Source organism: Pseudorca crassidens, chromosome 2 (genome assembly GCF_039906515.1).
Source record: "Pseudorca crassidens isolate mPseCra1 chromosome 2, mPseCra1.hap1, whole genome shotgun sequence".
Classification (NCBI taxonomy): domain Eukaryota; kingdom Metazoa; phylum Chordata; class Mammalia; order Artiodactyla; family Delphinidae; genus Pseudorca; species Pseudorca crassidens.
Genome location: NC_090297.1, coordinates 12,879,203 through 12,900,599, shown reverse-complemented (window position 1 = coordinate 12,900,599; position 21,397 = coordinate 12,879,203). Strand labels below are relative to the sequence as shown.

Sequence of the window (21,397 nt, the reverse complement as noted above, 5' to 3'; positions counted from 1 at the left end):
AGGAGAAGCATGTGTGGTAAGAAGCCCACCTGGGCGGCACGAAGGTGAAGGCCCCTGTCTCAGTCTCAGAATCGGTTGCTGCTGCCCTGGGCCAGCCCCTCCCTGCCCCAAAGCCTCAGCCTTCCTGTCTCCAAAACAATCATGCCAACTTTTAGAGTAGCATGGGCATCTCACGTGTGAAGCCCCTGGCCCACACCAAGGATGCTGCTGCAGCATCCTTCACGGGGCTGTGCATGTGGTTCAGGATGGACTTAAACGTGGGGCAGGGCTTCCCTGGTGGCGCAGTGGTTGAGAGTCCGCCTGCTGATGCGGGGGACGCAGGTTCATGCCCCAGTCCGGGAGGATCCCACATGCCGCGGAGCGGCTGGGCCCGTGAGCCATGGCCGCTGAGACTGTGCGTCCGGAGCCTGTGCTCCGCAGCGGGAGAGGCCACAACAGTGAGAGGCCCGCGTACCGCAAAAAAAAAAAAAAATGTGGGGCATCTCTGAAACCCAGACCAGCGATGCCAGGGAGGAGGAAGAGGCCGGATTTCGGGCTGGAATCGGAAGGCTTGGACCTGCCACAGGCTGGCTGAGTGACTTTGGGGATCTCCTGACCTCTGAGCCTCAACGTCCTTGTCTCTAAATTGGGGCGATGTTGCCCTTCTGCTTCGATGGTTAAACGAGAATTTGGGTAAAGAGTCTGGCACATGACGGGTGCTCAAATAATGTTAGCATCCTCTACTCCCCTGGAGGGAGAGAAAGGTGAGTCAGCTCCTTTCCAGAGCTCTGCCCCAGCATGCGAGTGCCCGCTGGCACTGAGGATGGGGAGAGGCAGCTGCCAGCCTGAGGCAGGTTTTAAGGAGAATCAGGGTGTATACGGGAGCTGAAACTCTGGCCCTGAGCTCTGCCTTCAGAGCTGCCTGTGGGGGTCAGAATCCCTGCAGGGTAGCTGAGCGTTGACCCTGGGAACCCAGGGACACAGGCTGCCCCGGTGCCCCCCTCGCCTTGCAGGCAGCGCACGTGCTGGTCACAGTTGTCCTGGTCATCACAGTTCAGTTCACCAGCAGGATGGCTCCATACCCGCTAGATCCCCAGACCCACTGCCGCTGCCAATGGCAAAGTCCAGCTGATGACGGGGGCTCAGACCACACCTGTGCCTCCCTCCTCGGCAACCTCCTGGCCAGCCTCCTAACCCATCCCTTCCTCTTCACCCTGCCCTGTGATGATAGGTCCACTCCTGCTCAAGAAACGGCAATAGCTCTCTACCGCCCACACCATCAAGTTCAAACGACACAGCTGTCTCTCATGGCTGCCCGTGTTATGTCTCCAGCCAACATCCTCTTTCCAATAGGCAACTTCCTGATAAGATCCATTCCTTTCTCCAGGCCTTAGCTTCTGCTGTTCCCTCCACCTGAAATGCCCTCCGTCTTGCATCGCTTTGGAGCCCAGCGCACGGGGACTTCAAGGGAAGTCTTTCTTGCTCCCAAAGCCCACCTTGCCCTTCTCCGCTGAACTCCCAATGCATTAAGTGCCACCACAATTCAGCCCAAAGTTCTTTTACAGTTTCAGCCTTGGTAGATTTCCCTTTTCACCTAGATTATGGGGTCAGCACACTACTGCCCGTGGGCCAAACCTGGCCCACTACTTGTTTTTTTAAATAAAGTTTTATTGGAACACTGTCACATCCATTTGTTTCTGTACTATCTCTTTCATCCTACAATGGCAGAATCAAGTAATTGCAAGAGAGACAGGATGACTCGCAAAGCCTAAAATATTTACTATCTTGCTCTTACAGAAAAAGTTTGCCAACCCCCAACCTAAATTGAAAATCCAGAAGGACTTTTCCCCAGAAAGGAAGGCCTAGCCCAGGGCTGGGCACATGTGTGCTTGAAAACTCCTGCTGATGATTTTTCTCCCAGAAGATCCCCAGCCATGCCTGGTTCCTATCTGGCTCCACTGGCCTTGACATCAGCTGGGAGGCAGGGGGATACCTATAATGGTCTCCCTCCTCTTAACCCAGCCTAGAGCAGCTCCAAACTCCATGCCCCTTTCTGGGCCCAGAGATAGCCTACCTTGTCCACAAAGCCCCTATCCCGTCTGCCTTCACAGTTCAGGTCACAATCCAGGGTGATATCTGCAAGGAGAGGGCAGAAGGTAAGTCACGACAGTGTTTTCAGGGGCCCAGCACAGGCCTATGGCCTCCACATTTTAGCCTCGGTCTTGGCCCATCTGGCAAATGGAAGTCATTTCCAAGGAGACACTGCCCAGAGGCGGGAGCATCTGGAGCCTCCCTCCCTGGGCTGGGGAAAGAGGCCTTGGGGAGGAAGCAGGGTCAGAGCAAAGACCCAGGTCAAATGCTGCCCCCTCCAGGAAGCCTTCCCTGAACTCTCCCTCTCCTGCATCTCTACAGCCCTCGCTGTCTGGGGCACACCCTGCACTGCGCCTGGGTTGCCCTGGACATTCTTGGTCTGTATGAAGCTGCCTCGTCTCCTCGGGATGGGGCAGTGAGCCTGGACTTTGGTGTTAGATAGTCATGGATGTGAATCTAGGCTCTGGCGCCTATAGGCTATGTGGCTTCTCTGAGCCTCAGCTTTTCCCTAAATCCCAGCCTCCATCCCACTGTCTTAACCTTTCTCCCTAGAAAGTGGAGGAGATTTTACAAGACAAATGAAACCTTCAAGGGAGAGAGAGAGAGAGATTTGAAATGATTTTTAAACATGTGAAAAGGCACCCACCCACCATGCAATAAGTGCAGGAAACTCACAAAGCTAACATGGGGCAAAACAAGCCCAACCCCAAAGGACGCGTACAATAAGATTCCATCCAGGGAGAATTCAAAGATAGGCAAAAACAGACCGTATTATTTGGGTGTGCCTATTCAGATGGTAAAATCATAAAGAAAAGCAAGGAAATACTTACCACAAGGTAGTGGTGACCTCTGAGGGAAGGAGGGAGCTTCGATCAGAGAGGGGCTCGGTGGCGGGGGGCACTTTGGGGTATTGGCCACGTTCCCTGTTCTATTTCTTAACCTGGGCAATGGTTGCTGAGGTGTTTGCTTTGTAACTATTCCTTAATGTGTGTGTATTCACACCCATAGTCTCACGCACACATACATACATATGTACTTTGCTGTATGCGTATTTTCCAAAGAACAAGGGTGGGTGTGTGTTCAGGGTGAGGAGGTGGGGTGGTCCCCAACCTCAGTCCTAACTAAAGGGAGGCAAATTAAAGCAACAATGAGACAGCGACCTCTCAGAGTGGCCAAAAACGGAAAAGGTTGATAACGTACAGTGTTGGCAAGGCACTCCCACACTCCCTGCTGTGGGCAGGTGTATAACGTGGTATGGTCTTTTCGAAGAGCCATTTGGCAATATCTACCACAATTTAAATGTACCTTCCCTGTAACTCCGCAGTTCTGCTTCTAAAAACGCCTCCTGCAGACAAAGCATTTTCAACTTTCTTGCTAACTTTCTTGTTCTCCAAGTGCTTGTACCAACGCAAACCCCACCCCCGGTAGAAGGAGTTTCCAGTTGCACATCCTTCGCAGATAAGTATCTTCTAAGGTAAGTATCCTTTCATCTGAGTTCTGATCATTGGGGCTTTTCTCATCTGTGATTTGCTGGGGTTTTCTTTTCTGTTGTTATTGTTGTTGCTGTTTCTATTGTTTGGTTTTTCTTTCTTATCGATTGGCATTCGGCATTCTCCGTTACCTAGAAGCACTGAGTCAGCTATATGCACTGCAAAGCTCTTCTCCATAGTCTGGCTTTGTACTTGTCCTCCACTGTACAGAAGTTTTCAATTTTAATACAGTCTAAGTTATCAATCTTGCCCCTAAAGTCCTGTGCTTTTGTTTTGCCTTGTTAAAGAAAACTTCTGACTGCTTTGAAGTTGAAAAGATATTCTCTTCTAAAAGCTTTAAAATTCTGACTTTCACCTTGAGATTTTTAACCCATCTGGAATTTATTTTTGAGTATGGTGTGGAGTAGGGCTCCAGGTTCATTGAGTGTCACATGATAACCACATGAGCATGGGTCTGGGTTCTGGTTCTCCATTTGTTCCGTTGGTCTATATTTAACCCTGCACCAATTTCACACTGCCATTGGCTGAGGCCCTGGACTTACCCACACAGGTGAGGTAGAGCACCGCATAGGCCAGAGGCTCTTGGCCGGAATGGTAGGAAATCTGAACCTGTAGAGAGATGGGCCCCAAGGTCAAGTTGGCTGAAGCCAAGAGCCCTGCCCCAAAACACAGGTCTTGGGGGATCTGGCAAGGAGGGGAGGAGTTCCCAGGAAACTCTGTGCACTAAAGTTGAGTTTACCAACCCAGCTCTTCCTTTAGCCTTCTCTGTGCCGTTTATTTTTCCATGCCTCAGTTGGCCTATCTGTAAAATGGGAACAATTTGTGAGGGATTCCATGGAGACGTGTGTCCCGGTGCTGCCAATGACTACTGTGTGCTTTTGGCAAGCCCCTGCTCCAAAGAACAGGAGCTGGGGCTCCTGTTTCTGATCTCAGTTTCGCCATTCCTAAAATGAGGAGTTTGGACTGGGCAGGCTTTAGGGACACTCTCTTCACTCTGGGATTCAGACAGGCCTAGACTTGAGCCCAGCACCTCTGGGTTCTGTGACCTTGGCCAAAGCCCTTCACCTTTCTGAGCTACCTCAGTCTCCTCATCTGCAAAATGGGCTTTATATAGGTCCCTACCTCAGAGGATTGTAGTGCAGATTTGAAATGATCCATGTAAAAGACGAACCTTATAGGAAACACCCAAGAAATACCAGCTACTGTTATTAGAGGGCAGGGGCTGTGATGTAAGAGTCAGTGCAGAGTTCTGGAGTCAGGGGTCCTGGGCCCAGATTCTGCATCCACCATGTGAGAATATCCTGGGAAAAGTTACTGTCCTGTCTGGGCCTCAATTTGCTCAGCTGTAGAATGGGGATAATACTAGTTCCATAGGACTGATTATAGGCTATGAGGATTAAAAAAGGAAAGCACGTGACATTCTTGACACGGTGCTCACAGCACACACCCAACAACTGTCAAAGGGGAGGCCGAAGATGGTGATGATGATAAAGCAATTCCAGGCTGATGTATCAAACTGCTTTGACCCACCGCCCTCCACGTGGACCTTCCCTTTTTGGCTCTGATGTTCTCAACTCGGCCAGAAGGTTCAGGATTTTATAGAGACCCCTCACCCCTCTGTCCTGGGAGCCCCTAAATCCTGCAGTTACTGACCCCTATGTGTCAAGCCCCAGCAATGATGCTCACCTCAGGCATAAAATTACCTGGATCCCGGGCAAAGGGGGGGAGGGGAAGTAGGGGACACTCTGATGACCCTCCTCAGTCCCTGCAGTCCTCGGTGCCAGGGAGCTCAGATTGGGGAGGTATCCACACAGCCTCTGGCTCAGTGCAGGGCAACCAGCAGCGGCCCCTCACAGGATGGCTGGTCCTCTTGCCCTGCCCCGGGGGCCTCTGTCCTGACTCTCACCAACTCTGCTACTTACTAATCATGTGACTTCAGGTAAGCCACAACCCTTCTTGGTCTGTTTCCTTGTCTGTAAAATGGGTTCATTCTGCCCCACCTGCCTCACGGAACTCCCTGGATAGGATAATTTAGACACATGGATGGTAAAGATGTGGGGGTGATGGAGGGAGCCTGTCCCTGGGTGTCGAGCAGCTCTGACACCTGAATTCTAGCCTTCCCACTGATCGGCTATGTGGTTCCAGGACAGTTACTCTGAACCTTGGTGGCCCCACCTGTGAAATGGGGATCAGACCCTGCCTCTCAGGGCTGCTGTCGGGGCCGGGGGAGGTCACGGCTGCCCCAGGCTGGGCTCATGTTCAGTGTTCCTTAAAGGGCCAGTTTCCCAAAGTATCGCTCCCGACATGGAGTGGGGAACTGCCACCCACACGACAAGGCCTGGTTCCCATCACCCCTTTAGGGGGCATCCCCTCTGCCCTGTGTCAAGGGACACCCGACTTCTCCCACTTTTTAAATCCCCCCCTGCCCTGGGGCCAGAACACTGCCTCCAGCTGGGTCTTGTTAAACTCAAACTTAATGGGCAGAGAGAAGAGAGGAAGGGGAGGCATCTGGCCTCTGAGAAGTGAATGGGGGTCAGGAAGGGAGTGGGTTAGGGGAAGGTGAGGCCCCTGGGGAAAGGGGTCTCCCCAGGCAATGGCTTCCCTCCCCCATCTCTGCTTTCTCTCCCTCATTCAGAGTATCAGAGACCACAAGTCAACCCTCAGCCTACAGATGGGGAACCTGAGGCCCGACACAGAAGAACTAGGACAACTCCTCCCTTCACAAGGGGTCCTGGGAAGCAAGAGAAGGAGCAAAGCCTGGCTCCTGTTCAACACTAGGAGGAAGGCGCTATGATTATCCCCATTTTACAGTTGGGGGAACTGAGGCCCAGAGCGGTGATGTGACTCACCAGCAGACTCACAGTTTGTGTTTGTAAGTTGCAGAGCTGGCTGGCTCCAGGGCCAGGCACTTACCCACTGTGCTACCCTGCACTCTGGATAAAGAGAAGGCCCTGGGCCCTTGTGGAGTGAGATCACTGCCTCCCCATCCCTCCCTCAGACCAAGGGACCTGCTTACGTGACTGTCGTTGAGGTCGTTGCTGGGAGAGTTCATGACCACGACGATCTGCAACCCCGCATCAAAGCACCACCGCCCGGTGTCTGCATGTTCCTGGTCCCTCTCCACTCCGGGAGAGATGGAGATGTCCACACCGGGGGTTCCGCAGACCTCAAACATCTCTGTTCCCTCAGGTACTGACCTGGGAAGAGCAGGGAGCCACGGGAAGTGCTAGAGGGCAGCTCTTGTTCAGATGCTTGAGCCCTGGCTCAAACTCTTGCTTCCAGGAAGCCTTCCCTGACTACCCCAGGCCTCTCAGATTCTCACAGCAAGCTCCTGGAAGTCAAGCCTGGACCTCACACACAGATAAACATTCTCACATTCTAAGGTTCTGTGCTCATTAACATTTCCCTTGTGAGTTCTCCAGGCATTAATTGTAGGGTTAAAAATTCCATGCTGTTCTGTGGGCCTGGGACCTCATTTCCCCACTCCAGCTAGTCTGGGAGTCCTGTTTGAAATCAGTCTCTTCATCCTCTGATTGTCTGTGGGGTGCCTACTGTGCATGCTGGCACTGCTGGGCTGAAGAAGATACACCCATTGCCCCCGAGCCTTCAGTCTGGCTAGGGAGCTGCGGACAGCACTGCCCAGGGCAGCCAGATGGGATTCAGGGTGATGGGGTCAGGGGTCAGTGGGATCCCATGTAGGGAGAGACCACTGTGGGCCAGAGGAACCGGAAGGCTTCCTGGAGGAAGCAGCACACACATCCAGCTGGGAGATAACAGTAGCTGACTTTGGTTGAGCCCTTGCTAGGTGCCAGCCCTATTTGACTTTCTTTATGTGCCTTATGTCATGTAATCCACTCAAAAACCCCAGGAGGTAGCGAATATTATTGTCTCCCATTTTACAGGTGGGAAACTGAGGTTAAAGTAAACTGTCCAAGGTCATGGAGCTAGTTAGTGGTAGGACTGGGGTCCAAACCCAGGCCTCTGGCTCCTGAGTCCACATTCTTACCCAAGAGTAATAACAACAGTAATCATAACCCCCAGGGCTCCCATCCCCTGAACATTTACCATGGCAGGCTTGCCTGCGACTTTCTGAATATCAGCTCATCCAATCCTCAGCACAGTCCCAGAAGGAGGGGATCATTACTCCCACTTAACGTGGGGAAACTGAGACTCAGGAGGGGCAAGAGGCTTTCCCAAGCTTGCACAGCTGGCCACAACCACTACCCAGGCCCTTTCCCTTCCCTGCCTCCACAGGGAAGAAAGCAGACGTCCTCCAAAGCACCCTCTTCACTCCTCTGCCAGCATGAGTCTGACACTTCTCGACACGCCTTTCCTTTAAAAAAAGAGAAATACATGAAGCCTAACTGTACTCCACCAGGCGGGTCCCACTCCAGGGCTTGGCCCTGCCAGGTATCCTCACCACGTGGGCGGGGCTGACACACCTGTGTCTCCTTCCAAGCAGGGCTGCCAGATTTAATAAAATACGGAACACCCAGTCGGACTTGAATTTCAGATAAACAACAAACAATTGTTTTAGTATAAGTATGTCCCATGAAATATCTGGGACATACTTACCCTAAAAAAGTATTCACTGTTCATCTGGATTTCAAATTTAACGAGGCATCCTGGATTCTATCTGGCAACCCTACTCCCGAAGCTGTCATTTCCAGGGCTCTGTCCTATTGTGCCCTGGGTGTGTGAGAATCTAGATAGAGAAACATGGGGACACAGAGACAGCGACAAAGGGACATGAAAAGATATGGAGAGACAGAGAGACAGAGCCTCATGGAGATAGACCCGGGTACGAAGGGCCCCCAGCATCCTCCCCCCAAACACAAGCTAGAGCGGAGCGCCTTGGGTGGTCCTCCTGGTACGAAGCCCACCCAGTTCCCAGACCCCAGCCTCTGGTTTGGGGTATCTCAGCCCAGCTCCCCTGCACCTCCCTGGCCTGAGGCTTGTATGAGGCACCAGGGGACCCCTGATGGAGATAGAAGTGCCTCTGCCCAGGAGGGACCCAAAGAAGCTGAGAGCTTGGTAGAGCCAGGACCAAGGTCAAGAGTCAGGTTCTAGTCTGGGCTGGGTGGCCTATGAGCCAGGCGACCTTGAACAGATCACCTAGCCTCCCGGGGCCCTGTTACCTCACCTGTAAAGTGGGATAATGACACCTACTGGGCCATCCTCACAGGCCATTGGGAGGCTCAGGCACGATAATAGATGGGCAACTCTTTTGGAAAACCACCGGCCCAGGACTGGGGAAGGGGTCACTAGGTTAAATTAGGGCACAGGAAATGGGTGGATGGGAGCAGCTTGAAAGGGTGTACTGGGGTGTCTGGGGAAGGCTTCCCGGAGGAAGGCAGGTAAGCCGAGGACAAGGAAGAGACACATCTAAGGGGAAGGGGTTTCCACTGCAGAGCCTTAGGAGGTCAAGTGCAAACTCAGGCTGCAACGAGCTCATTTTCATTTCACCCCTATGTCATGGGAAGCCAGCGATGGTTCCTGATTAGGAGAGGCAACACAGTGGAACCATGACGAGGTGGCTAAGCCTGTGGACTCTGGGGGCAGGAAGCCTGGGTTCAAATCCCAGCCCCACCGCTCACTAGCTGTGTGACCTTGAGGAAGTGACTTGGCCTCCCTGTGCCTCAGTGTCTACATCTATAGAGTGGGGTGATGAGAAGACGAAAGGAGTGTGAGTAAACACTGGGGATGAGTAAAATTTGGAGGCACCTGAACCCATGCCCTCATTTCACTGCTGGGGAAACTGAGGCCCAGAAGAGGAGAGACTAGAAGACAGGGCCCTAGACTCCCAGTCTCGTACTCATGCTCCATCCTGCAGCCGCGTGTTAGGAAGATCAAAGGGGAGGTTTCTAGGCGGAGAGGCTGCGTCAGGTACAGGAGGATCTGGATTCCCCATTTTCTGGAGGACAGGGAAAGCGGCCAGAGGCTCACGAGGATGAAGTTCTTCCTCCAGCCAGGCCACCCCGAGTGCGGCATGCTGCTCTAGACAGCGTCCCCAGCCCAGTCCTAGAGGCACTTGTGGCTGGGGACCTCGTCCTCTCCCAATGAGTAGGACAGTCCAAGACCCTCCCCAGCCCTGAGCCCTTCTAGCCAGCCCAAGGGCCCAACTGATCCAGTAGTACAGCCAGCCTAGGAGCTGGTGCACAGTGGGGAAAACATGATGGGATGACCAACAGTTCTGGTTTGCCAGGGACTGAGGCATTTCCTGGGGTGCAGGACATTCCATGCTAAAACCTAGAAAGTCTTGGGCAAACTGGGACAGCTGGTCACCCTCACAGTGGTCAACTTCAGATCTAGCTGTTGAAAATGCAGATCCAGAACCATAAGTTCTACAGTCAGAGCTCAGGAACCTGCATTTTAAACCACACTGATGCCCAGTGAAGTCTGAGGACCATGGCTAAAGATGGACTGTCTCAGAAACAGTGCACCCTGGTCCCCCGGGAGTGTGGGAGTGACTCAATGCTAGCTCACGCCCTCCTGGGAATCAAGACAGGTCAGGTCTTCCTTTAGAGTCGTGCCACCCCTTCAATGGTGAGGATGATGGTGGCGACAAGGGTGATGAAGACGGCTCTCCTAGTCATAGGACGTCAGTACTATTTCCCCCACTTTACAGATAAGAAAACTGAGGCCCAGAGATGACAGGTGACTTGCTCAAAGTCACACAGCTGGTGAGTGACAGAGCCAGGACTCACAGCCAGTTCTGTCCCCACTCCCTTGCAAACTGAAACCCACTCTCTCCCTTCAAGGGCTCAGGGCCTCCACCTCTGGGAAAACAAAATCAGACATTTCAGAGCCACGAAATTGACAGCAAAGGTCTTTGTGGCTGAAAACAGGAAAGTTGACAAGCTGACCACCAAGGTCCCCAGCAAATTGGCCCATAGGAGCCGAGGAGACCAAGGCCCCAACAGCTCAGGCTCTGGGTACCAGCTGCCCCTCCCTCTTCAGTGAGGCTCCCAGATCCCCGGCTGCACTGGCCTCACCAACAGAACACAATTCAGGAAGTCACTGCCCCTCCTTAATTCCACGTCTTCCTGCCCCTGGAAAATGGCAGTCACACAAACACTTTTTACAAAGTTCAAGTAGTTAAGAGAGTTAAAGATGCGTCCACCTCCCAGAGCCCAGCTCTCTGCACAGGCAGGTTGGAGCTTTACAGCAAACAAAATCTGGTAGAGACAGAAGGGGAGGTGCCTTGTCAAACCAGGGAGGAGGCTCAGAGGCCTCCATGAGCAGAGCTTGAAATCCACTCTTCTACGCCAACCTCCTCAGAGTACCTATGGGGAAACTGAGGCCCAGGAAGGAGCAGAAAGTTACTCAAGATGACATAGCAAAGGGTGAAAGAGCTAGGGCCAAAACTCTGGGGTCCTGGCCCCCGGTGCCCCAAGCCTTTTCCTTCTATTAGACCACCTCTGCTGAGCAAGGGGTGAGCTGTCTGCCCTTCCAGCTAGGGCAGCGGTTCTCAACCCTGGCTGCACATCTGATGCGTGGCTCAGCACACCTGTGTATTACCCTTCCTTACCCTCCTCCCTAAGAATCCCTATTCAGGGGCTTCCCTGGTGGCGCAGTGGTTGAGAGTCCGCCTGCCGATGCAGGGGACACGGGTTCGTGCCCCGGTCCGGGAAGATCCCACATGCCGCGAAGCGGCTGGGCCCGTGAGCCATGGCCACTGAGCCTGCGCGTCCGGAACCTGTGCTCCGCAATGAGAGAGGCCACAACAGTGAGAGGCCCGCGTACCGCAATAAAAAAAGCATCTGTATTCAGGAGAGCAAAACACCCTCACCAAGTCTGGGCCATCTCCAGCTCAGTGGAAAGAAGGAAGACAGGGTTTAATCCACTAGTGATCAGAGAGCCCCAATGGTCTTGCTCATCCTGCAAGGCTCTGGTTGGTGCCCTTTCTCCAGGAAGCCTGCCCTGACTGCTCAGCCTGTGTTAATTTCTCTTTTCCCATTTCCTCCTTCTCCCAGTATGGCTCAGAGTTTGTTCCCCAGCCATCTTGCGGATGGCAGGTTTGGGGACGCTTGAGGCTGTCTAGAGACCCAGGAAGGATACTTAAAATGATGATGATGGTGGTTATAATGGTAGCAGTTACCATAATCGAATGTTCACATGCCAGCCATCGCCTACGCGCACTACACGCACAATCTCATTCAATCGTCCCAATAGCCCTTTGAAATGAAGGCCAAAGCGCTCGGGCTGCATCCTGGCTCTGCCTCTCCTCACTGGTTGTGTGACATGGGGCAAGTGACTTAGCCTGTCTGTGCCTCAGTTTCCTCATCTCTGCAATGGGGATGAAGACAGTACCCATCTCACAGAATGGCTGTGAGCCTCAGTTAATATATGTTAAGCCTTTAGGGCAGTGACTGGCATGGAGCAGCCTCTAAGTATCATTGCTGATATTATGATGACGTTCATTCTATAGACGAAGAAAGAGCGACTTGAGAGATTAAGTGACTTTCCCAAGGTCAGAGAGCTGCTAGATCGCAGAGCCAGGACTGAGCCACCACGCCCAGTGCCCTTCCTCTTGTTGGCCCACAGTCTGAGCACCAAGGATTCCTAAATCACTGTATCTCTGAGCCGGAAGGGACTTTAGAATTAGTCCAGTCCCGTTCCCCTTGCAAGACAGGAATCCTTTCCACAGCACCCCTGCAAGGCGGTCCAGCCTCTGCTAGAACTGCAGGACAGGGTTCTCAGAGGGCAGGGACCACGCCTGCTTGCTCACCATTGTGTCCCCATGCCTGGCACGCAATAGACCCCCCCAAAATACTTGATGAATGTGTGAAAGAACAAACTAGGAGCTCTCCCCCATCCCCAATGTGGTCTGGTTATTGGAGGCCCAAGGGTCCCCCGTGTGAGGGTGCCAGACGCTCCACCCCCCGCCCTGTGACTGTCCCACCCACAGCTCCTTTGCAAACCCCAAAGTGGCCCATCTATCCACAACACCCCAAGATACTGCTGCCTTTGCCTCTCGTGGCCCAAATCCTTCCTCCATCCTCTAGGAAGGTCTGCAGGGAAGGAACCAGCCCCCGGGCTTCCTGGGGCAGGTCAAACTAGAGACACGTCTGCCCCATGGGCGTGAGGAAGCCAGGGCATGAGGCAGCCGTGGGCACACAGCCCTGGAGGAGGTGGCGGTGCCAGCCGGCACAGGTACACCTCCTCCCTCATCACCCCTCTGTGGCTGCCACCTGCTGCAGGATCAGCTGAATCCCCTTCCCACTCCTCACTGCCCGCCCACCCTCAACTGGGCTTTAGCTCCTCCTACTAGCTTGGAGGGCTTGCTCCAGACTTGGTTCCCTCCCATGACCAGCTCCTCACCCCCTGTCATCTAATGCCCTGGGACCAACCCCATCTCTGCTTCTAAGTTCACTCCAATTTTTAAAGTCTTAGTCTGAGACACTGGTTCTCAGCAGGGTGTGATTTTTCCTCCAGGGCACACTTGGCAACGTCTGGAGATGTTTTTGGTTGTCATAAGTCGGGGTGTGCTACCAGCATCTAGTGAGTAGAAGCCTCTCTACCCCCATTCAGTCTCCCACACTTAACACCCGCTAGCGGGGGTTCTTTAAGAAGCCTGGCTGAGAAAGACGAGGACCCCAGCTTCCATGATTGACAGCTATGCCAAGGCCAAGGCTCAGGAGAGGGCAGCCAAGTCAGGCCTGAGCCTTGAGGAAGCCCCACACAGCTCGCAGGGAGAGCCCAAGAGGTCAGCACCGGGGGCCTGCAAACCCCCAGGCTTCTGGCTCTTACCCATAAATGTCCACGAGGGTCTCCACGCCAGCCACACACACGGCACTGGTGGGATGCTCCAGGGACACTCGCACGATCCTCTGCAGAGACATGCTAGCCTTGGGCTGGGCTTGGGCCACAAAACCCCTGGCATGTGGTTTAAAAGCCTTTGTTATAAAGCGGAAACTAACACACCATTGTAAAGCAATTATACTCCAATAAAAATGTTAATAAATAAATAAATAAATAAATAAAAGCCCTTGGCCTTTCCCTTCCAGCCCAAGATGCTAATTCATTGGCTCCAGTCCTGGAAGCCCAGCCCCTTCCCAGAGCCAAGAGCTCAGGATTGGCCGGAAGGAACCCAATATTTGCATATGAACCTGTTGCTCCCGCCCAGGCGCAGAGAGAGTTAATTTCTGACTTTAAGGGGAGCAAGTAAGTACCTCGCCAAGGCACCAGGACCCTGGGGACGTGCAGAGGTGCAGGGTATGGATCAGGGGACCTTCCTTGCTTTCCACACTCAGCCTCTTCACCCCTTTTTCTGCATTTTCAGAGATCATTGCTTTAGTGGGGAGTTTCTCTATCCTGATGGAGGAACTGATGAAAATGCAGATTCCCAGGCCTGGCCTCCAATTTGATAAGCAGCCTGGTGTCTGGAGTCTTTTTTTTTTTTTTACAAGCACCCCTATAGCATTTTGAGGCACTTTGAGGAACACCAACTTTTTTCTTAAGAGCATGGATTTTGCAGGCAGGACTGGATTTCAGCCCTGCCTCAATTACATCCTGACTGGGTGACCAGGGGCAAGTCACTTAATTGCTCTGTGCCTCACTTTTGGCATCTGAAAAATGGTTGTTATGAGGGTTAAAGGGGAAAACGTGGGTAGAGCTCTAGTGTGGAGCTCAGTATTCTTTTATTATGGTTGTTGTTGTTATTGTTATTATTGTTAGATGCCTAAAGCCTCTGGAAGGAGTTAGTGATAAGGGTGGAAACCCTCTCTGGCCAGGAGCTTAGAATGTCAGAGTAGGAAGGCTCACTCGTTAGGTGGGGAAACTGAGCCCAGAGGGGCATTCGGCCCCCTGAAACAGAAAGAGCGAGGGCTCTGGGGAGAGGAGTCTCAGGTTTGGACCCAGGCGCCACCAGGCACTGGCTGTGTGGCCTTGGGGGTTACGTCCCCTCTCTTGCAGCCTTGGTGTCCGCATCCGTAGAAAATGTGGCTATTCACCAGCCCTGGCAGAGATAATGGTGGGACACACCCTGTCCAGCAAGGCTCAGAAGGTGCTGAATAGAGGTTTCCTCCCTCCTCCCCGGTGATGCTGACAATCTGAGGCAGGGTGAGGACCAATATCTGCTCCCCGAGTCCCCGGCTAGTGCATTCACACCAATTCAAGGATCTCAGCAAGATTCTAAGACTGGCACCCCTATATCCCAGGTTCTGGTAACGATGTTCTTCTCAAGGAGAGCTGCTGGACTGCTGGGTCCAGGGACAGCTTCACTTTTTTGGCTGTAAAATGGCTCGGGGGCTGACTCAGCTCTGGGTAAGAGTCAGAGTTCAGGAGGAAGCCTCAGGCAGGCTCCATAGCCTGTTTGTGGGCACAGCTGGGGAACAGATACAGAAGCAGGGGCATTTCTCTGGGCACTGGCCCACTGTGATGGCGACAGGATAGCCTCCAGCTTAGAGCCCTGGATCTCCCTTTGGAAGTAGACTCATGCTTTCACTTCTCCCCAGTTACTACATGCCAGCTTTTAGAAAGAGATTGGTGGTTCATTCAGACTAAAGTGTCCATGACTGATGGGCAGCAACTTTTTGCCTCTTAGTCCACAACAAATCTAAAATAAAGTGAATGAGTGAGTGAGTGAGTGTCAGGGGAGCCATCTGAGGCAGAAGCAAGTGTGTAGGATGAGAGGGGTGATAATTTCGGGTCCCTGAAATCAGACCACTGAGGCTGCGTAGCTTAGTAGCTTTAGAGGCAGGAATTCAAGGGAATTATATTGGCCTGTGGCCCTGGGCACCAGTCCTGCTGGGGACTCTCCCACTCTGCCAATAGGGCCCAGCCTGCCTGCCCTCTGAGAGATGGAGGAGATAGACCAGGGAAGGGAGAGGGATGAAGAGATAGGACCAACCCTCCCCCATAGCCATCTCAGCAGGGCAGGCAGCCTCACGGCAATGGGCGTGTGCCAGCCATCCTGCTGCGTCCGCCTGCCTGCCTGGCACTGGCCCTGGGGGCTCTCCCAGCTGGGTAGGAGCTGCCCATGGCCAGTGGAAGTTGAGCCAGGGAGCTGGTAGCATTGTGGGTGGCACTGAGAGCACCTCTCCCCCCGCTTCCCTCCCCTCCTCCCCACGGCCCAACGAACAGAAGCTAAGGAGGCAGCCACTTGAAAAAATGCATGTTGACATTTTTATTAATCTGAAAGGAGGTGACCAGTCACCTGGAACATTCTCGGAGGGAACATCAGCAACCCCCCCCCCCAACAGCCCAGCAGCAATTCCAGAGCTCCCTGTACTCAACGCCACTCCCCTCCCACCCGCAGCGCCTTCCCTGGGGAACCCCAGCTGCACATCCTTGGCCGCCGAAGAGATCCCTTCTCCTCTTGGCTCAGTCTAAGCGGCATCACGGTTATGAGCAGAAAGTGCACAGGCTAGACCAGGGGCTTGCAAACGGGGTTCCCCAGAACCTCCGGGAAGGGGAGGATCCTCGTACACCACCCCCGCCACCTTAAACCAGAGCAGTTCTGTTTTCACCAGTTTCACATGCTGGGTCTCCGTGGTAGCCTCTGATGGCTAAGTGTTCCACAGCTAAAAGAGTTTAAGGGCAGGTGGCTCAATCTAAATGTCACCGAGAGCCAGGGAGAAAACCCAGAAGGTAGAGGCCCAGAGGCTGTGGGAGAGGAAGGCCGGCCGGTTCCCTCCTGCCCACGCTTGTCTGGGGCAGGGGCCACCTCTCGCCCTGCACCGGCCAAGCCAGCTTGCCTGTGCACGTCCCGGTGACCTCACCTGGGCCCAGGCTATTAAATTCCCGTGGCAGCTCTGCCTTGCCTTCTGTGGGAGGGGACACAGGCCTGCCACGGGGCTTTACTCACAGGTGAAACCCAAGCTACCTGCAGGGTCTCTGAGTTGCTGAGAGAGACGGGGCGAGCCTTCCCTCCCACTGCCGGCAGAACGAAGGGGAATAATGAAAGACTATTAAAGGAAATTAAACCCCACCCTCAAAGATAACCTAATGACCCCCCACCCGCTTCTAACATCTAGGCCCCCTCTCCTTGCTGCATCTGGAACAGCCAGACCCCATCACATCCAGAGTCCAAAACTTAAAGCCTGGGAGGCCTAGGGCGCAGAGACCAGGTCCCGGGTTTTATCCCCGTGCCTCAGCCTCCTCTGCCATCCTGGCCTCCTCGCCTCCTGCCCAGCCTTCCTCCATGCGCCCTCCTCGAGCCTCACCTTGGCCTCTCAGCGTTTGTGAGCCGGAAGCAGCCAGCACGTTTAATTAAAGGCTTTCCAAACAGGTAACAGGCACCCTTCTGAGGAGGGAGTCAGGTATTAAAGGGGGGTTGTTGCTTTTTCTTTTTAAAACAGTAAAGCACTTATACTCTAATAAAGATGTTTAAAAAAAAAAAGAAACAGGCCATCAGATGCTGAGTTTTCCTGCTCTTATTCGCCTACATAAATATGGCTGAGGAGTGCTAGGAGATCACAGCCTGGGGGCCCCCTGAAGGAGAAGATAGCCAGAAAAGGAAAAAGGGGGCCCAAATCCCCCTTCCTGGTCTTACAAGAGCCACCGGTGGCCTAGACCCAGGGCTCTCACCCCACGCCCCAGGCCCTGTAGGCCACGCCAGAGGTGAGGATGTGCGGGGTCCATCCCTGTATCCTGGTACCCACGGTGACCAGCACACTTGCGGGCACACAGGGGGAAGCGTCCAAGGCTCCCCCAAGAGGATGGAGGCCAGGTGGAGGTTCCTTATCCTGGCGGAATTCCCTGGCAGGTGGGGAGAGAGGATGGCGTGTGGGGAGCAGGCTCAGGGCACCACGTGCCACCACTTGAAGGGAAACGGCTTCCGGCGCACGTTGGTGCCGCAGTGGATCTCTCCACACAGCTCGTGGTAGGACAAGTAGTCATCGATGAAGGTACAGCAGAGGCCCAGAGGCTCCAAAAGGGACCGCACCTTCTCCTCCAGGCAGCAGCAGCCGTTGATTATGGGCCCGTAGGGTTTGGGGATGCCCAGGTACTTGCCTAAGACCACCATGTTCACCTGTAGAAGAGACAAGGCAAGAAAGAGACCTGGTTAGCTGGGGATGCTCTACACCTGCGGCCCCTTCTGGGTTCTGGCTCTGGCGGACCCATCCCCAGGCCCTGTCCCATCTTTGCCAGCATCTCCGGGCCACTAAGGCTGGCACTCGCTCAAGAACTAAGGTCTATGGAAGCAGAAAAGGCATAGATCCGTAGTTGGAAGAGAGGATTAATAACAGGCAGGGCTGCCAGTAACATACATGGTAACTTCATATAAATAAAAGTCACCCCTTCCTCCAACACTTTCCTCCACCTATCAGAAAAGTAGATTATAATGACTTTGTTAGAACAAGATTTTACCGTTATCTGCCGAAAACTTGTACAGCAAATGTATCCATCTACAAGGTCCACGGTGTGAATGTCACAGGTGTGGTGCATTTATTTGTGCAGTACACACCAAGCTCAACCGTTCCTGGAAGCCCTGATAATTGTTACCGTTTATTGAGCATCTTCTACGTGCCAGATATCGCATCGGTAAACCTCACAGCCTCCCTCCGAGGCCATAGCTTGGACCGGTTAAGTAATATAATTAAGGCCACACAGCCAGAGAACAGGGAGACTGAAATTTGACTCAGGTCTGACTCATGCCAAAACTCGTGCTCTTTCTACTCTGCCGGAGTGTAGCACCGTGGCTGCCTGGGGTGCTAAGGAGTTGGGGAAAGGGGCTGGGAGTCCTTGGGGGCACCTGGGTTTATCTCCAATGACACTTCTGCTTCCCTGGCTGGGGGACCTGGCAGGGGGCCCTAACACCAGGGAAGGGAAGTCTGCCCAGTGCAGGGTATGGAGGCTTCTTAGAGGTAACTTCTGGCCCAGTGGATGGCCAGAGGAGCTGTCCTTGGTGTTCAGAGGGGACACTCTGACTCACTGGGTCATCTCAGTGTTGGGTGGGCTGCCCTTACACTCTCCACGCCCCAGCCCCTCACCCTCAAGTCTGCCCCGCAGGGCCGTCCACGGCTGGGACCAACATGGAGCTGGAGGGTCCTGTGGGGGTCAGTCACATGGCCTTGGCCCTGACCTGCTTGGTTGCCCACTAATGGGCCAGAACATGGTGGGAGTGGGGGCACACAGAGGGACAAAGGGCAGGGAGAGGAACAGAGAGCGGTATTCAGGACCATTGCCGGCCTGGCTTTGCCTCCTCCTAGACGAGGACTCAGGAGACTGGAGGTCGGTCCATTTGCTCGCTGGAGACCTCAGGCAAGTCAACCACTCTCCTCCGAGGGCCTCTTTCCCCTTCTGACAAATGAGGGTTAACTGAGTGTTCCCTAAGGGCTCTCCAGTGAGAACATGCTGGGATCCTCTAGCTGGGCCTGGTCGGAAGCTGGGAGATTCCCACGGAGGGCAGTGTGCTGGGGAGGGGCTCCCAGTAGGGGAGGGCAAGGCCACAGCCCAGGGCTGACCACGGTCATGGGCCTTCCCCCACGCTCAGTCAGAACCAGAGGCAGGTCACCCCTTAGAGCTTCACTGTCTGATACGGTAGCCATCCACCACATGTGGCTGCTGACGTTAAAATGAAAGTAAAACTTCCGTTCCTCAGCCACACTGGCCACATTTGAAGCCACATGTGGCGGCAGCCGCGTCCTATTGCACAGATGTAGAACATTTCCGCCACCCGAGAAAGTTCTGACAGCACGACCCTAGAGCAGTGGTTCCCAAGCAGGGCGATCTTGCCTCCAGGGCATTTTGCAACCATCCTGCGACGCACAGGACAGCCCCCAGAGCGAAAGACTCTTTAGCCCCGAATATCAGTAGAACCAAGGTTGTGAAGCCCTGCCTGCGAGGTCTCTGCAGGGGCCTCACAGCGAGGGGTCAGGAGTGAATGCGACCCTGGCGGGGAAGCCAGACCCTACACACTGGCCTCCAGTCAGGACCCCAGGATTCACTGGCTGGTCCAATGACAGGGATTCGAGTAAAGGCCCCAGGCTGAAGGGGGAGGGTCTCCCATCCTAGGGAACCACCCCTCCCTGCTGCCAATGCCCCGACATCCTTTCCCAAGGGGTTACTGGGCGCTATGGGCAGGGCTGTGCCAATAGCATCGCTCAGACCCCTCCCAGGGGCCGCATTGGTGAGATCACACCTGCTCATCTGCTTGTCAGGTGCCTGAGTTAATGACAGCCAGGGTGGCAGCTGCCACCTGCCACCCCTGCCCAACTCAGGATCCCTCTGGGGAGCAGACAGTGGGGTGCCAGCCCGGGGAGCAGAACAGGCAGCTGAGACCCAGAAGCGAAAGCTTGAAACATTGGAACCAAACCACGCTTCCGTTTTCCATTTTGAGGGGGGGAAAGGCCTTAGTTGTGGGGCTGCCCTGTGCACTGTAGGATGTTTAACAGCATCCGTGGCCTCCACCCACTAGATGCCAGTAGCACCCTCCTCGTGTGGCAATCAAAGTACCCGGGGCGGGGGTGGGGGGAGGAGAAATCACCCTGGTTGGGAACTACCGATGGCGATTTTCTATATCTGCCCCCAAAAGCAAACACTGGCGAGGCCCACAGGGCCCGTCCCAGCCTCCTTGCCAGTCTGCCCCTGGATAGGGATGGTTTCTCCTCTGGACCCCCAACTGACCGCCCAGCAGGACCCCGCCAGGCACCAAGGATGGAAATGACCCGTCCTCCCTCCATGCTCTCACCATGTTGGGGAAGAAGGCTTCTGCTTGGGAGTCCTTCAGGTAAAAGAGCTGGGGGATGTCCACGATGTCCCGCTCAGTCAGGCCCAGTTCCTGCTTCAGCACCTCCCGGTTCCAGTCAATGCATCTCTGAGGGTGGGAGGAGGGGCACAGGTACCCAGGGAGCCAGGAAGTATCCAACGTTTCTGAGCACCTGCTACGTGTCGGGCCCTGTGCACCCTTTAGCTTGTTTGATCCTCATAACAGCTTTGTGCCATTGCTACCGCAGATGGGGAAACTGAGGCTCAAGTGACCTGCCCAAGGGCACAGAGCTAGGAAGTAGTGGACCTGGGGTTTGGATCCAGGCAGCTTCTGGTTGCAAAAGTGCTTGCCGTCACCACACACTGTCCCAACCAGAGCCGGGCTTATGCTTCTGCCCAGCTCAGCTGTTTAGGAGAAAAGCGTCGGGCACCACTGGGGAGAAGCATGGGGCCTCCTCCCGTCTACTGAGTAGGACTCCATGCCAGGCCTACACCAGGCACGTGGCAGGCATTAGCTCTGCCCCTTCCTGGGACCTCCTTCCACCCCATCTCCTCACCAGGTCACACTGATTCTCACGCACCCCAGCCCTCGCCCCTACAGGGCCCCATTTCCCCACCACATCTCTCCCATCTCCCCAGACTTCTTGGGGAACTCAATTCTACTTCCGCTGAAACCCATCATTTCCCCAGAATGGGGGCAAGATGTCCCCCACTGGACTGACACGGCTGTGTCTCTTCCATCAGACTGTGGGTTTCCCAAGAGCAGGGGCCCTACCCAACCCACAGGTCTCAGCAGCCCCCAGGAGAGTCAGAGGCCCAGGGCTGAACCCCTCACCCCACCCCGGCAGTTCCTGGGGCTGCTTCACCCTCCACCCCCCTCACCTGTGCATACAGGTTGTCACTCCTGAGAATTCTGTCTTCCAGTATCTCATTAATGCTTCTCTTCACCTGGTAATTTAACCCTGCAAGAGAAAGAAGACTGCAGCCGGCTCAGGGAACACTGCCTGGGGCCACCTCAAGCCTGGGCTTGAAAATCCGGGCCAGGATTTTTCTCCCACCTCAGCGCCAGGGTCTGAAGCAAGGACTGAGAAAGCCAGAGACTGGAAACCCTGACGGGACCAAGCTCTGGCTGCAAGTAAATCCTGGTGATGGATTATAAACTCCTTGGGAAGGGATGCCTG

General features: G+C 54.3%; 2 protein-coding genes across 2 annotated transcripts in view; both read right to left on the bottom strand.

Moving 5' to 3' along the window:
* LOC137216131 (protein-arginine deiminase type-3-like) overlaps window positions 1–13,405 on the bottom strand; it is a 65,936-nt gene extending 52,531 nt beyond the window's left edge. Inside the window, 6 exon segments of the mRNA XM_067722011.1 lie at window positions 986–1,036; window positions 1,039–1,087; window positions 2,054–2,115; window positions 4,103–4,169; window positions 6,577–6,757; window positions 13,314–13,405. Of these exon segments, the coding sequence (XP_067578112.1) occupies window positions 986–1,036; window positions 1,039–1,087; window positions 2,054–2,115; window positions 4,103–4,169; window positions 6,577–6,757; window positions 13,314–13,405 (502 nt within the window).
* A 2,273-nt stretch (window positions 13,406–15,678) lies between these two features.
* The window catches only part of PADI1 (peptidyl arginine deiminase 1), a 33,675-nt gene continuing 27,956 nt past the window's right edge, over window positions 15,679–21,397 (bottom strand). The window contains exons 14-16 of the mRNA XM_067711618.1: window positions 21,099–21,178; window positions 20,200–20,325; window positions 15,679–17,538 (exon numbers count right to left, since the gene is read on the bottom strand). Of these exons, the coding sequence (XP_067567719.1) occupies window positions 17,305–17,538; window positions 20,200–20,325; window positions 21,099–21,178 (440 nt within the window). The 3' untranslated portion in view covers window positions 15,679–17,304. The remainder of the gene's footprint in view (window positions 17,539–20,199; window positions 20,326–21,098; window positions 21,179–21,397) is intronic.